General features: G+C 41.2%; 1 protein-coding gene across 2 annotated transcripts in view; it reads left to right on the top strand.

Annotated features, from left to right (window-relative positions):
- UFD1 (ubiquitin recognition factor in ER associated degradation 1) overlaps positions 1–17,137 on the top strand; it is a 37,508-nt gene that overhangs the window by 6,372 nt on the left and 13,999 nt on the right. For both annotated transcript variants that reach the window (XM_073628960.1, XM_073628965.1), the window contains 5 exons: positions 3,944–3,976; positions 4,122–4,243; positions 5,408–5,538; positions 6,891–6,963; positions 14,986–15,054. In XM_073628960.1, coding sequence (XP_073485061.1) covers positions 3,944–3,976; positions 4,122–4,243; positions 5,408–5,538; positions 6,891–6,963; positions 14,986–15,054 — 428 coding nt within the window. The remainder of the gene's footprint in view (positions 1–3,943; positions 3,977–4,121; positions 4,244–5,407; positions 5,539–6,890; positions 6,964–14,985; positions 15,055–17,137) is intronic.

A 17,137-nucleotide genomic window follows, 5' to 3' on the forward strand; every position in this document is an offset into this window, starting at 1 on the left:
AAAACGTTCTTTGTTGATGTGCCAGTACTCAAGGGGATTGTGGCTTCTGGCAATAGGCTGTTCAGCTAAATAAATGTCCAGCTGTTGGGTAGCTGCACTTGTTGTGGCACCGCTATGGATTGGGGTGCATTTGTGTAAAATTTCTTCAAACATATCAGATATGGAGGGAGTGTGTTCCTCTTCACTTGTATGCAACCGTTTCTCACTTTCCTCTGTGCGACACCTCGAAACTCCTTCACTAGATGCTTCCACCACCTCCATTTGTGCCAGTATCATTTCCCGTGCACGCTGCTTTTTCTCCACATTAAAGTAATGCTCTTTAAATCGAGGATCTAGAACTGTTGCAATGCAGTACAGAGGGTTGAACTCCATGTCTTGAAACCGGTTGGTAACAGCCTCCAGTAGAGTGGTTTTAGACGTTTTTACGCCATGGTCTGTTTCTACCTCTTTTCCAAGCAGACGCTTCAGTGCAGCAATCAAGGGGATAACTTCAGCAGTGGAAGCATTAGCTGAGCTTATTTCTTTTGTTAACTGTTCAAATGGAGTTAGAAGAGACAAACTATTTTCAACTAACGTCCACTGATGTGCACTCAGTATTACTGGCAGCTTGTAATCTGCAATGTATGCAGCTAAAACACGCTTTTGTTCAAAAAGACTTTGTAGCATATAGTAGGTGCTGTTCCAACGAGTGGCTACATCTTGCTGCAGTCGTTTTGGTGCCAATCCAAACTGCATCTGCAAAGCTTGTAATCTGGAATAAGCAAGCGGAGAATGCTTAAAGTGACCCATAATTTTTCTTCCTTTTGATACGATATCAGATATGGTGCGCTGACTCAGCAGTCCTTCATTCACAGCCAATTGTAGCGTGTGTGCCATGCACGGTATGCTTTGAAATTCACTGTCCTTCATTGCCTTTGCCATGTTCCACGCATTTTCTCGGACAATCAAATGCACTTTACACTTCTCAATGTGCCAAGTGTCAAGCATGGTTTTTAAAGCATCAGATATTGCTGTTGCAGTATGTGATCCAACAAACTCACGTGCGTTAAGTAGGATGTATTGAAATTTGTCATCTATCCACTGCGCTGTCAGGCTGAGCATGCTCGTTGGACTGACATCTGAACTCCAAATGTCGGTAGTAAAACTGATTGCTATGATGTCGGTAGTCATGAGCTCCTGAACGTGTTTTCTAACACTGCTAAACAATTCATGTAGACTGGTATCTGCAAAGTAGCGTCTGCTTGGTAGTGAGTAACACGGCTCAATATGTTGCATGAGCCTACGGAATCCAATGTCCTCCACAACAGAGAATTGCTGGTCGTGTAATGCCACAAATTCCATAATTTTAGATGTAATGGCATGAGCTTTGGGACTGTCACTTGCATATTTTTTAACCTTTTCAAACACTGTGGCCACCGATGGTGTTAAGTCTGAGGCACATTTTGAAAGTGGCGCTGTTTTCTTGTAATCAGAATGCTGAACTGGATGACGTGTTTTCAGGTGGTGTATCAAACCTGTTGTTGAAAAATTTTTTGGCACTGTACCCCCTCTTGAAATTTCTGTTGAGCAAAGACTGCAGATTGCAAATTTGGGGTCTTTATCAGAAACTTTAAAATATTTCCACACTGCAGACATGGTCCACCTTTGCTGGTAATGTAGAATAATATCATAGAATTATTTATAGTGGTAGTGAAATCTGAGGGGGGAGACAAAATCAATTTAAAAGCTAAACCCCAGGAGGCAGCTTTAAAAAATAAAATAAAAACCAATCCTTCTTCTACCCTTCCTTTTTTTTTTTTTTTTTTATGCTGCTGCTCTTGGCATGCAAGGTAGTTATTGGAAAGGGCAAACCACCGCGCTAGATAAAAATTTAGTACATAAAAAATATAATGAAAAAATGAATGAATAAATGAATAAATAAAAAATTGAAAACAAAAGTGACAAATCAGTGAGTAGAATAAATATACAAGCAGCCGCTAAAAGTGGGATACACACATTCAAAGTAATCAATAAGGAGCAGCGCTGTGACAACAATGGTTTGTATGATAAAGACCAAAATAAAATTAAGTGAATATTAGACCCAAGGTGGAATTAATTAATGACAAAAGTTCATAATATAGTTCATAATAGACCAATAGGAGTAAAAAGTCCTATTCAGATAGTGGATGATGTGAGAAAACGTAGATAGGTGGGAATGCAAATAAATTCAGTATGTCCTTCCCCGCACCACTGTGGTAATAGTAGGAATGCGCGCTTACCAAACGGCAAGCTTAGGGGAGCTTGCGACCTTAACCCGGTCGGGGCCTTTCGGGGATGGAGACACCACAAAACGCACCACTTCCGCTTGAAATAAGCACGCTGTCCACCAAATATCAAGTATTCACTGTACTGTAGAGATATAACCTCCTAGCTAGGGGTAGATCTCAAAGGAGGTACACCAAGGAAAAGAAAAGGAGCAACATAGCGTAATCCTGCTTTCACCATTTATTAAAAGAATAATAAAATCGCACTTACATTCAGGTGGATAAATAAAAGCATATAGAGCCGGCCGGCTAGAAGCAAACGCCCGTCCTACAGACGGTAGATGCAGCACGTCAGCACGCCCGACGGGCGCCAGGGTCTCAGCAGGGAACCTGCTTACGAGTGCGGCGTTGCTGCGTCTTAACCGCGAGGAACGTGCACGCGCCCACCCAACGAGTGACGTCACCTGCTGGTTCTGCCTCCTCTACTGCGCATTCGCAATTTTCGGCGCCAGTATCGGCAAGAATTCTCTTTCGGCTTGTTGCCGAAAGGGCCATTTTCGGCCGATATGTTTCGGTGGCCGAAATTTCAGTGCATCCCTAGTAAGCACAGAACATACCTATTCATCTGGTCAGAAATGTATTGTCCTTGCCATTTGTTATAAGCAGAAAAAAAAGCACAAACAACCTTATCTTTCTTGTGTAAACTGCTAGTCCCATCAATCCGCCTTATAATGGAAACAAACAAAGGCAGATATGTTTGAAGTCCAGCCAATATGACAACCATGGCTTCATCCCTAGATACAGTTTAGAAATTAGTGTAGACAGGAAGTATGTTATTTGTTGGATCACCTGGTGAAAGTAAAGGTTACAAAAGCTTACAAAAAAAGAAAACAAATGCCCCCCCCCCCCCCCCCCAAGGGCTGGTAAGCTGCAATATATTACATGTTGTTTTTTTTTTTTTGAGGGGGGCTAGATATGCTTCAAAAGTTAAATAGATAACATACGGTGTTGGTATGCAAAGAGGTCTAGTTTTAATTTTCATTTTTAGTTTATTGAAGTTTTAAAGCGGTTGTATACCTTTATTTTTAACTTTTACCTACAGGTAAGCCTATAATAAGGCTTACCTGTAGGTAAAAAAAATATTTCCTAAACCTGTACGGTTTAGGAGATATTCCCCTCGCAATGAGCCGCTGACTGCAGCGGCGCATGCGCACAGGGGATTCTCGGCTGACAGCCCGGCAAACTCCGGAGCTTGCCGGGCAGAAGTGACGACATCGCGGCTCCGGCCACTCACAGCGCCGGAGCCGCGATACCCGGAAGACACGCCGAGGGGAGATGTCAGCTCCCTCGGCGTGGACCAGGTGAGATGCCAGCGCCTCGTTCTAAGGTAAGTATCTCATAATGAGCTAGTATGCGGTGCATACTAACTCATTATGCCTTTTCCCTTGCAGGTGTAGGAAAAAAAAAAAAAAAAGACAGCGGGTATACAACCGTTTTAATTACTAGTAGTGTAGGTATTATACTTTTTGGTATGTAGAGGCTTACTGGTTATTAAGAGGCAGGTTCCACTTATGTTTCTTAGAGTTTATTTACTTGTAGCCACCATTAATTACATAAGTACATTACACATAGAACTTTATGCTTTGCAGAAACAATGAAAATCATCAATCTGAGTTTCTTCTAACATTTATCTTTTTCAGTTATCATGCCTCCATCTGCACTGGATCAGCTAAGTAAGAATCTCCTCTAACTTTACTTAGGTGTTTTAATATTCAAAACGGCTCTTTTTTTCTGTATAGTGTAAAAGACCCATTCTTTTATGTTACTAATGACTGGTAGTAAGAAACTGTGCTCATGCGTTATTTGATTTGTTTACAGGCAGATTAAACATCACATACCCAATGCTTTTCAAGTTAACAAATAAGAATTCAGACAGAATGACGCATTGTGGTGTTCTTGAGTTTGTAGCAGATGAAGGGATTTGCTACCTCCCGCACTGGGTAAGTGTGGATTGTAAATCTGTTTGAAGTATCTTTATGAAGGGGGGGGCGAACTTCCGGCTGAGGTTGCCGCGCCAAGGTCAGCCGGAAGTGGGAGCGGGTACCTGTTAAAACCAGGTGCCCGCTCCTCCATCTCCCCCCCCCCCCCCGTAAGGTGCCAAATGTGGCAGCAAGGGGGAGGCAAACAATCGGAGCTTCCTCTTTTGGGAGGAGCTTCGCTTTAAGAAAAAACTTACAGAACCTGTCGTTTGTAACCCTCTGACAGCCTGCATAGGCACGTATAGGTAGGTATATAATTAGTTAATTGAGCCAAGTTGTTCAATACTCATGAGTGTTTATCGAAGCATTTAGTTTGATCTGTGCCTATCTTCCTATAACGCTACCTGCAGTGATTAGGTTATGGCATATTGGCATTTCTCTTCCTTAAAGGGCTTTTTTGCTTATTAGGGAGCACTTGACAGCTGCACACAATGCAGCCAAAAGTATGGGGGCTATATGCACTTCTGTATCCACCACCTGTATTCACGAGGGATAAACATTTTGTACTAATCAAGGCTGAATTAATCTCAGGAGCAAAACATTACAACCTCTCCTGTTGTAGATGGGAGCATAGGTTATATTGCTCCCTTAAATTCCCAACTTGCTCCTAAAGCGAACCTTCTAAATTCAACTTTTTTTTTTTTTTTTTCAGTGTGTTAACTTAAATGAGAAATTTACCCTACCTAGTTCAAATTCCATTTCATATCTATATTAACCCTCCCTCTATAACAATAAAAAAAAACGTACTTCCTAATCCATGGTGTTCCAGTATTCTCTGATTTGTTCTATCGGGCAAATGATTTATTGTGGTTATAGTATTACAACTCTTTGTTGCCTGATCTTATTGGGATTGTGCAGGCAACAGTTGAAGCAGCTATACCATTACTGCATCTTGATATAGTTATAGTCTTTATACAGTGACATCTGATGAGCATCTGATCACTGCTGCTTTAAAATTAAGCAGCTTTCGGAGTAATTTTGTTCACCACATCTAGCTGGTTGCAATTACCATCTTTGTATGAGCGTGTCTTCTTACAGAGCGCACAGTGTTAATCGGTATTTGTTCACAAAAAAAAAAAACATGATCAAAGATTATGTAACTGTATTAATTTGCTTATTTTTCAGATGATGCAGAATTTACTATTAGAAGAGGGAGGTCTGGTACAAGTGGAAAGTGTTAATCTTCAGGTGGCCACATACTCTAAGTTCCAACCCCAGAGTCCTGATTTCCTGGATATCACAAACCCCAAAGCTGTGTATCCTTTTACTATAACCACATGGACTGCAAGAATTTCAAAATATTAATACATTGCATGTGTGCTACCTACTACGAAGAAGCATTTTTGTAACGGCAGATAAACTACAACTTCAAATATATTATATGCATGATTTTATGTAAGGTTTTGTACAACACAAATATTTCCTAGCTGCTTCTGGCTCCTTCCCTTCCAGCATAGCCTTCTGCTATAAATCAATACTGTATCTGAATGGTGATAGTATAGAGCAGGGGTCTCCAAACTTTTCAGCACAAGAGTCACATTGTAGATTTTACAAATATTCACAGGTCGAAAAAAAATCTTATTTATAAATGAATAAAATTTAATAATATATCTGAACATGAAAAAGATTTTAGAGTTTACCCTTAAATCAGAATCCAAATCGGAGTCCCCCCTACATGAGAGTCCCCTATTACATCAGAGTTCCCATTAGAGTCCTTCCTTATGTTGGAGACCCCATCATCGTCCCCCCTTAATGTCAGTGTTCTCCTCAAGATCCCCTTTATATATGTGTCTCCCTCGGATTCCCCCTCACATCTATATCCCCATCAGAGCCTTTCTGCACATCTGTGTTTTCACAATACCCTCTTACACCTCCCGATGGCTGCTACACAAGCAGGCTGAATGCAAAAAGATCGCTAATATAAACAGCGGGCTGGAGCTGGAAGGTGCTCATGATGTCATTGGTTGCTAGGACACCGGTGGTCTTGGCAACCAATCCAAAGCACAGCATGGCAGCACAAGAGGGGTGGGGGGAGCGGCTTTGTCTGTTATTTGCCAGAACTTGCCCTATATACTACCGAGAACAGCGGGGGTTTTGAAAAGCAAGCAGACCAGTAGTGCTGTGTCTGCAGTGTCTGAGTGAGCTGCAGGCCAGAGAAAACATAAGCGGGGCGGATGTGGCCCCAGGGGCCGGGGTTTGGAGACCCCTGGTATAGAGTATCATATCTGAATGGCCACAATGCCACTGCTAATGTAGCTCTAGTACTGCCTGAATGTTATTTATATGCTGCTTGGATTTGATCCAAGTCTCCTGTGTTTAGTGATCATGATGCCATACTTGCTAGGGAAAATATGGTTCAAGGTTTGCAGCAAGAAACCCAAGTATGGCTCTGCAATAGAGCACTTTGACACTATAATAAAAATAGGCATCGGAAAGAGCTGACGTTTTTTGATGGAGATCCGTATTATCCTTATATTTTTCACCAACATTAGGCTTTTTAGGGGAAAAACATTTTTTTAATAACAGGTTGGCAATGGCCGCTCCCATATGTCCTCAACGCTTCTGTTTCAAATCAATTCTCTGTGATTTACCTTGACTTCATTTTAAGATTGGAGAATGCTCTGAGAAATTTTGCCTGTCTTACGACTGGAGATGTAATCGCTATAAACTACAATGAGAAGGTAGTTTAAATCTAGTGACATCTGTGGAATGTATACATACAAACTTGCATGGATGGAATGGATGAATTGAAATTCTTCTGAGTTATACTTTTGCAATGAGCAATGTGCAGTAAGCCATAGGGATCTACCAATACATATACCAAGATCAGACAAGATGCTTTGGAGTTGATTTCCTAAAACTGGAGAGTTCAAAATCTGGTGCAGCTGTGCATTTGTAGCCAATCACCTTCTAACTTTAGGCTGTCCCAATTAAGCTTTGAAAAAAAAAAGGAAGCTCATTGGTTTTTACAGTATCTGACAAAAGTGAGTACACCCCTCACATTTTTGTAAATATTCTAATATATCTTTTCATGTGACAAGACTGAAGAGATGACACTTTGCTACAATGTAAAGTAGTGAGTGTACAGCTTGTATAACAGTGTAAACTTGCTGAGCCCTCAAAATAACTTAACACACAGCCAATAATGTCTAAACCGTTGGCAACAAAAATGAGTACATCCCTAAGTAAAAATGTCCAAATTGGGCTCAAAGTGTCAATATTTTGTGTGGCCACCATTATTTTCCAGCACTGCCTTAACCCTCTTGGGCATGGAGTTCACCAGACCTTCACAGGTTGCCACTGGAGTCCTCTTCCGCTCCTCCATGACGACATCATAGAGCTGGTGAATGTTAGAGACTCCTCCACCTTCCGTTTGAGGATACCCCACATATGCTCAATAGGGTTTAGGTCTGGAGACATGCTTGGCCAGTCCATCACCTTTACCCTCAGCTTCTTTAGCAAGGCAGTGGTCCTCTTGGAGGTGTGCTTGGGGTCGTTATGTTGGAATACTGCCCTGCGGCCCAGTCTCTGAAGGGAGGGGATCATGGTCTGTTTCAGTCTGTCACAGTACATGTTGGCATTCATGGTTCCCTCAGTGAGCTGTAGCTCCCCGGTGCTGGCAGCACTCATGCAGCCCCAGACCATGACACTCCCACCACCATGCTTGACTGTAAGCAAGACACACTTGTCTTTGTACTCCTCACCTGGTTCCCGCCACACAAGCTTGACACCATCTGAACGAAATAAGTTTATCTTGGGCTCATCAGACCACAGAACATGGTTCCAGTAATCCATGTCCCTACAATACGTTTCTATCGGTGCAATCTCATATCAAATTAAAAAATAGTGATAAAAATACCATACAACCTGTAAAACAAAATTTGCAAAAATACAATGTGTGTGCAAATTGTTGCAAAGTACACCTCCACCTGGCTGCTAATAACACTGAAAACATGTTCACTTCACATTAATATAAATCTATACCAAAACAGCGCTGCGCTGCCAATCATATTATTGTGCAATATTTACATTAATACTAAACATAAAATCCAACCTGTGAATAAAAAAATGTGCAAAAATACAATTTCAGTGCAAAATTACAAATAAGTGCAAAATTGCACCTCCACCTGGTTGCTGATGGCAATGATCAAATAAATTACCAAAACACTGCTAGGCTACCAATATAAAAATGATGTAACATGAAAATCCATAATCCTTGAAAATTATAGGGAATTACACAGCTCTACCCACTCATCTTAAGATCAGATCCCTGTTTTACCAGCAGGTCAAATAAAGCAGGTCCCCTGTGGGGGTAATCGATGAATCGGCCTGGTGTGGAGCTGATAAGCCTTCTGTGTCACCCTCTTTCTCCTTACTGGCTTCACCAGTCTCAGACCTCCCTCGGGTAATTCCGAAACAACATAGGGAAAAAAACACCAGATCTAGTGCTCTCTGATTGCCAATGATTTATTTCTCCAGTCAGAACAACCTTTGAAATACTCACAAGCAAAGCACTTCAGCAGTGCGGGCTGTGGACACAAAATAAGACGAGATACTCGGGGGATGACGTCACCAACTGCGACTCCTCCCCCCTATAAGCGTTACATCAAATGGGCGTGGCTTTGTCAGTATGGTGCGGAGACTGAACGTCTAAGGGGTGGAGATGTCCTGTCTCCACCCCTTACTGATGAAGTCACGCCCATTTGATGTAACGCATATAGGGGGAGGAGTCGCAGTTGGTGACGTCATCCTGCGAGTATCTCGTCTTATCTTGTGTCCATAGCCCGCACTGCTGAAGTGCTTTGTTTGTGAGTATTTCATATGTTGCTCTGACTGGAGAAATAAACTATTGGTAATCAGAGAGCACTAGATCTGGTGTTTTTTTTTACCCTATGTTGTACCGGAATTACCCGAGGGAGGTCTGAGACTGGTGAAGACAGTAAGGAGAAAGAGGGTGACACGGAGGGATTATTGGCTCCACGCCGGGCAAATTCATTGATTACCCCCACAGGGGATCTGCTTTATCTGACCTGCTGGTAAAACAGGGGTCAGATCTTAAGGTGAGCGGCTAGAGCACTGAGGTGGAGGAGATCACCAGCACTTTTAACTTGTTGTGCACAATTTGGTGAAGTTTTCAATTTGGAAGAAACTAAAGACTTTAATATCACTATAATTTTTAGGATTCTGGATTTTCATGTTGCATCATTTTTATATTGGAAGCATAGCACTGTTTTGGAAATTTATTTGATCAGTGCCATCAGCAAACAGGTGAAGGTGCAATGTTGCACTTATTTGTCATTTTGCACTAAAATTGTATTTTTGCTAATTTTCTTATTCACAGGTTGGATTTATTATATGTTTAGTATCAATGTAAATATTGCACAATAATATGATTGGCAGCGCAGCACTGTTTTGGTGTATAAGTCACATGTCCTTAGTCTGCTTGTGTTCAGCAAACTGTTTGTGGGCTTTCTTGTGCATCATCTTTAGAAGAGGCTTCCTTCTGGGACGACAGCCATGCAGACCAATTTGATGCAGTGTGCGGTGTATGGTCTGAGCACTGACCCCCCCCCCTAACCTCTGCAGCAATGCTGGCAGCACATATGCGTCTATTTCCCAAAGAAAACCTCTGGATGTGACGCTTAGTATGTGCACTCAACTTCTTTGGTTAACCATGGCAAGGCCTGTTCTGAGTGGAACCTGTCCTGTTAAACTGCTGTATGGTCTTGGCCACCATGCTGCAGCTCAGTTTCAGGGTCTTGGCAATCTTCTTATAGCCTAGGCCATCTTTATGAATAGCAACAATTCCTTTTTTCAGATCCTCAGAGAGTTCTTTGCCATGAGGTGCCATGTTGAACTTCTAGTGACCAGTATGAGAGAGTGAGAGCGATAACACCAAATTTAACACACCTGCTCCCCATTCACACCTGAGACCTTGTAACACTAACGGGTCACATGACACCGGGGAGGGAAAATGGCTAATTAGGCCCAATTTGGACATTATCACTTAGGGGTGTACTCACTTTTGTTGCCAACGGTTTAGACCAAAATGGCTGCATGTGGGGTTCTTTTGAGGGGACAGCAAATTTACACTGTTATACAAGCTGTACACTCACTACTTTACATTGTAGCAAAGTGTAATTTCTTCAGTGTTGTCACATGAAAAGATATAATAAAATATTTACAAAAATGTGAGGGGTGTACTCACTTTTGTGAGATATTGTATGTAGAGCTGCACCATTTTTTGCACTCTCCAGTTTTAGTAAATGGAACCCTATGTGTTACTGTCCTGTCCACATATTTGCACTCTGTGTTGCTTTACAAATAAAGGCCACCATACATAGCCCAATGGATTGATACTCCCATGCTTGCTAACAGTGTGGCTGGAGAAATCTCCACTGCTGGCTTTTGTATTCAGGCACTTGTGTCTGTCTGCACACGCTGGCTCTGCTTAGCAGTGACTGTATCTGAGAGGATGCATGTACTGTTTAGCCAATAATTTTCCACCCAAATCAGTTGATTATAAAATCGACTTTTGAACCTCCAGGTCCGACATGCTCTTCAGTCCCAGTTAGGGGTTTCCATCCGTAGCTTAATGTTGGTGCTCCTGGCTGATGTGGTCCTCGGCAAGGATCCTAAGAAATTAATATCCTTCCTATTAGAGCTGCACGATTCTGACTAAAATGAGAATCACAATTTTTTTGCTTAGAAGATAGATCACGATTCTCTCACGATTCTTGCGGCATAACATCATCTTTCACATTAAAACAAAAAAAAACTGGGCTAATTTTACTGTTTCGTTTTTTTTTTTTTTTTGTTTTTTATTCATTGAAGTGTATTTTTTCCCCAAAAATTGCATTTGAAAGACCGCTGGGCAAATACAGTGTGACATAAAATATTGCAGCAATTGCCATTTTATTCCCTAGGGTCTCTGCTAAAATATATATAATGTTTGGGGGTTCCAAGTAATTTTCTAGCAAAAAATACTGATTTTAACTTAAGAAAGAAGTGTCAGAAAAAGATTTAGACTTTAAGTGGTTAAACGTCCTGCATTTACTCGTTGTTGAAAACTTGGCAGATTGCCTGGCTTATTTATTAACACAGAAGTTCTTTCCCTTTGATCTAAGGGCTCTTTCACACAGGGCGGATCAGTGATGATCCGCCCCGTGAACACCCGCTTGCTCAGCGGGGATCGCTCCGCCGATCCCCGCTGAGCAGGAAAATGACAGGTCCGTCGCTGCACACTGTGCAGCGACGGACCTGTCAGAGCGCCGCTCTCCCCAATGGGGGATCGGATGATGATGGACCGTAGAGTCCGTCGTCATCCGATCCGAAAACGGATGGAAAAGTAGGGTTTTCCTCCGTTACACTTTTTGGATCGGAGCGGGTCGGATGTCAGCGGACATGTCACCGCTGACATCCGACGCTCCATAGGGATACATGTATGTCCGTTTTTCATCTGAAAACGGAAGGATGAAAAACGGACATACGGATCCCCGTGTGAAAGAGGCCTAAGAAGGAAGCTTGGTTAAAATGTATCAAGTTAAAGACTTGGCAGAATGCCCAGATGCTTTCTTTTGACAGCTGAGTGAGCAGATAAAGTCTCTCCACTTGTTATATGAAAAAATCGGCAACCTCTGCAGGAGAGATCGTCAGGGGAGGTGAATCGAGATCACGATTTTTTAACGATTAATTGTGCAGCTCTACTTCCTATACAACCACCGCTTGCTGCCCTCGGCCACCACTCACGCATACCAGTTGAAAACCAAGTGGGAGGCGGACCTGGGGGCAATGGAGGACAAGGAGTGGGGGGAAATACTTGAGTCTTGCAAGAAGGTATCCCCCAAATTATTGGATCGACTCACACACCTCTACATTCTCCATAGGTCCTACCTCACTCCAACTCTCCTCTCTAAATATAGCCCTGGCACTAGCCCAGCCTGCCCCAAGTGCGGTGACCCCAGAAGCACTTTTTACCATCTAATATGGTCTTGCCCACCCCTCCGGCAGTACTGGACACAAGTGGTCAATTTTCTCCATGACTGTATGGGCTCCCCCCATCACTGTACCCCCGCCAGTGCCTGCTCGGCCTCCTCCCTGTTTCAGAGGAGGAGAAGTATCTACTAACATTCTTACAGGAAACCCTATTCACGGCCAGAATGCAGATTGCCCAGTTATGGCTTAGTCACTCCCCCCATTCTCCAGCAATGGATAAGGGCAGTAAATATTACACTCCCATCGGGGCTGCCCAAACAAGTTTAACAAAATCTAGGACAGATGGACAGATGAACCCACCACCTGCACTGACGAGGAATAACTCATTCCTGTAGTGAGGACCCCTGGAGCACCTTACGCTCTAGCCCATCAGCCTTCAGCATGGTACATACACCCCCCTATGGGATGCCTGCCATACCTCTAGTTACACTTACATAGCCGCTACGTAGCACTACAACCATTTGCACATGCTTAAACCCTACGGATCACAGACTATGTAAATAATTGTGATCGGGATTACCTCAATTGCATGATTGATATGTCAAATGCCCTATCCTTTTATATGGTGCCTGTTGCACCCCACATTTTCTATGTCAACGCTGTTTTATTCTCATGCTCAATAAACTTATTTTGATTAAAAAAAAAAAAAAAAAGACTTTTGACGAGCAGGTGGTGCCTACAAAGCCACCAAGAGCTTGCAATGTAAACCATCTGTGGGGGCCTTTACTCTAAAAAAAATGTTTTTTGAGCATTTCTTGGTAAATTTAAAAGGATTTGTTTGTAGCTGGGAAGCTGTATTTCCATTTATTTGTTTTTGTTTTTAACTGATTTTACAACAGATACTTAGAGAAGATTAGTTTGCTCTAGGCTTATAATGCAGCAGAAATTCAGATGGCAAGATTGTTTGAGTAATCTGTTATGATGAAAATTGGGGTGTATAGACATGTTTCAGTGTCTTTATATCCTTGAGCATAGCAGATCGTAGTTGACCGAAGTTTATGGTAACCAGGGAGCTGATGGTCTGATTTGTCAAACAGAATAAAAGATATTTGGGCCTAGAATCCAGACATGTTTCATTTGCACTGAGAAAGTGAACTGTTACCTGACATGTTTTCAGGGCAGCACCTTGATTATGCTTTGCTTTAGATTTCATAATTTAGCTTCTCAATGTAGACATCAGAACTGGGACTGTCAGAGAACCTAGTGTGTGTGTGTGTGTGTGTGTGTGTGTGTGTGTGTGTAAGCTAATAATAGAGAGCGGAACACTGCAATGTTTACTTCACAGTACATCTGCTCTTTGTTTTGTCACTGTGTGGTGCCTGTGACGTCTGAGTGTTCTCTGCATAACCCTGAACAGAGAACATTCTGTGACAGGAAGAGAGCACTTCTCCAGCCTGCATTTTTTTTCTATGCCATCCCTGAAGCAAGTGAAGCACTTTTACAATACTTTATAAATTGTTTTTTTTGTTAGGTTTTTTTTTTTTTGTTAAGGCAGCAGTATGGCTGTGGTAATGGCATACGGGTTCTTTATAACTGGGCCCCTAAGTCACTTCCCTGCAACTGTAGTTTCAGTTTCAAGAAGAATGCAGTACCCCTTTCCCTAATAAACATTTTTGTTGAATTGTGTAAATGGGTCTACAGGCTGCTCAGTTATTTGGAAATGTTTAAATTTTTTTAAAATTTTTTTTCCTTATTGTCCATTAATGGACACATGAATTCTATTTCAGTGAAGTTATACTGCTGCATAGAGGAGGCCAGGACACTTGCAAACAGAAAAAGTTGTAAGCCAGGTCCAGTATAGCCCCTCTTCTACTAGCATGCCTCAGTTTTTTTGCAAATGTTCTAGGAAGTTGGACACCTTTTCTTCAGCTCCACTGAAACAAAGTCAAACTGACCTTTTTGCTAGCCATCTAACCTTGGTGACTTCAATGAAGAATTTTACTACACTGCTAATGTTTTTCCTCAGTAACTTCAGTCAAGACTCCTTGCTATAATGTTGCTTGAGCTGGTTTCTGGATTGGTAGCTTTTCAGTGCCGGCTTGTGTACAGCCAGGCCTGAGTATCAAATGCTGCGACTAAGGTAAATTTCAAGACTAACCCAGTTTCTTTCTGGCATCTTTGGAAGCCTGAACTTCCACATTTTGTTACCTTACACACATTTTAGGCCAGATTAGAATCTGTAACCTGGCCTAAATCTGTACAGTAAAGTAATATACAGTAAGTCCCTACATACGAACGTTCAACTTGCAAACTTTCGAAGATGCACACGTGTTTACACAGTTTTTTTTTTTTTTTTCATTCAACCCAGCGGACTGAACGAAAAAACTTAGATTGCCATACCAAAACAAGCAATGTTGGTGCAGCAATGTCCCCAGCTGTGCTGATGTGTTCTAACGGGGGGCTCCCCCCACCAGAACACACTGTTCAGTGCTCGCAGCCTTTGTCTGCAAACGAACGAGCCCCGGGAATGGAACTTACGTTAGACTTACTGTAATAATAAAATTAATAACCACACGCATTTTCATTATATGCAGTATAATTATGAAGTTGTTTTTTTTCAGTAGTGTTTTGGTACTTGTGTAAATTTCAGGGAAAATTGGATATTTTGGGGGAATTTAGTATTGACCTTTTTGTAATTTTAGACAACATTTAAAGCAATATAAAGTATTTCTGTAACTGTTTCTAACAAAAAATGGTTCTGTTTTCAGATATATGAACTTCGGGTGATGGAAACAAAACCAGAAAAAGCAGTATCCATCATTGAGTGTGACATGAATGTAAGTTTAGGATCAAGTAAAAAATAATCCCTACAGATAATGTTGTTATATGTACTAAAAAAGACCTAGTAACACTCAGTACATGAAGAATACCCACCGCAGGGCTTTAAGTTAGGCACACAACTAAATATGCAGTTGAAATACACATACTGTACATGAACTGTTAAGATTTGTTCAGATTCAAGTACTTTGCTGGCTCCATGTAAAAATACATTCAGAAGATAATCCTATCCACACATAAATCTTTCATAGCTTGCAAGTACCAAGAAGGGGGCTACAAGCTCTTAACTAAGTGGTACAGTACCCCAGTGAGCCTCCACCGTATGTGGCCAGACTAATAAATGTTGGCGCTGTTTCGAAAGGCACCTTGCTGCATATTTTCTGGGACATAGTAAAACATACTGTTAAAACTCTTACAGATGTGTCTCTTGAATAAAATCCAGCAGCTTGCCTATTGCGTGTAATCCCCTGTTTAAACAAACATTACCTCCTAAAAAATCACACTTGCTTCAACAAATCCAGCAAATAGAGAACCTTACAATGGCAATAAAAAAACAAGAGTAGGAGTACTGGCAGACTTAGTTGCCATTTTTCTTCTATACAGCTCACACACCCTTAACTTCTCAGGGCCAGTTCACATCACAGAAGGGCAGTCCGGATGCATTTCTGCATGTGCATTTTTGCTGTGTTCCAGTGCATTTTTGATGTATTTTCAATTAGTTCCCCCCCGCTCCCCCTGGGGGGGGATTGGTTCTGGTGTGTTTTTGATGCGTCTTGCTGCATTCCTGTTTAGTTTTGTGCAGACAAAATGCAGCATGTTCTGCTATTTTTTTTTTTCTGCATTGGAACGCCCTGGAACTGATTTCAGTAGTGTGAACTAGGCCATTGAAACCCATATAATCTATTGTCTATGCATTTTTGATGCAGAAAAAAAATGCTCTGGACTGCATCTGGTGTTGACCAGCCCTCAATCATAGGATGGATTGTATCTTACACCTCCAATAATCCAGTTGTCAGTAGAGCTGCACGATTCTGGCCAAAATGAGAATCACAATTTTTTTTGCTTGGAATAAAAAGATCATGATTCTCGCGGCGTAAAATCTTTCACATTATACAAAAAAAATTGGGCTAACTTTACTGGTTAGTTTTTTTTTTTTTTAATTCATTAAAGTGTCTTTTTTTTTTCCCCCAAAAAAATTGCATTTGAACAACTGCTGCGCAAATACAGTGTGACATAAAATATTGCAACAACCACCATTTTATTCTCTAGGGTCTCTACTAAAATATATATATTTTATACATACATACATACATACATACATAATGTTTGGGGGTTCCAAGTAATTTTATAGCAAAAAAAAAAATGATTTTAACTTGAAACCAACAAATGTCAGAAAAAGGTTTATGGTTTAAGTGGTTAAACTTTCTTCATTTACACACCAAAGTGTATTCCTTTGATCTAAAAGACAAATTGTTACAATGTTTATACTTCAGTTCCACTGCTAAAGACTGTTGTGATTCTTGGCAGACTGTTTTTTTGTTTTTTCCTTTCTTTTGACTGCTGTCTGCTTTAGCAGAGCAGAGAGAATTCTCTGCATAGAAAGCATCAGGAAATACTTTGTCAAGAACAGGGAAAAAATCGCAATAACGATTCTTAATGATTAATCGTGCAGCTCTAGTTGTCAGCATACTGAAGTAAAGAGAGGGAACCTTCCTTCCCCCTCCCGCTTATTTCTCCCTATCCCTTCCACCACTTTTTTTTTTCTTCTTTGTTTCTTTTTAGTCTCTCTCCCTGGGTTTGAAAAAGTCAACCTAAAAAAAGTGGCATGACAAATTGCACAAGTGTGAAAGCCTTAAAAAGCTCTGCATGTTGTATCTCAGCTGTATTCAGTATTTTGCTATATATCTTGTGTAGTGCTGTTTTTGTGCTAAATTATTTGGAGCTATTTTATTAGAATGATCTCTCCTACATTGCTGTGGCATGGAGTTTATATTCTATGGGCGTTTAGTGGTGTTCTATAAATAGAAAACGGAATTTGCATGTTGATGCAATGAGTGATCTTGATTTTTTTTTTTTTTTTTT

Source organism: Aquarana catesbeiana, linkage group LG01, assembly GCF_042186555.1.
Source record: "Aquarana catesbeiana isolate 2022-GZ linkage group LG01, ASM4218655v1, whole genome shotgun sequence".
In the NCBI taxonomy this organism is placed as follows: domain Eukaryota; kingdom Metazoa; phylum Chordata; class Amphibia; order Anura; family Ranidae; genus Aquarana; species Aquarana catesbeiana.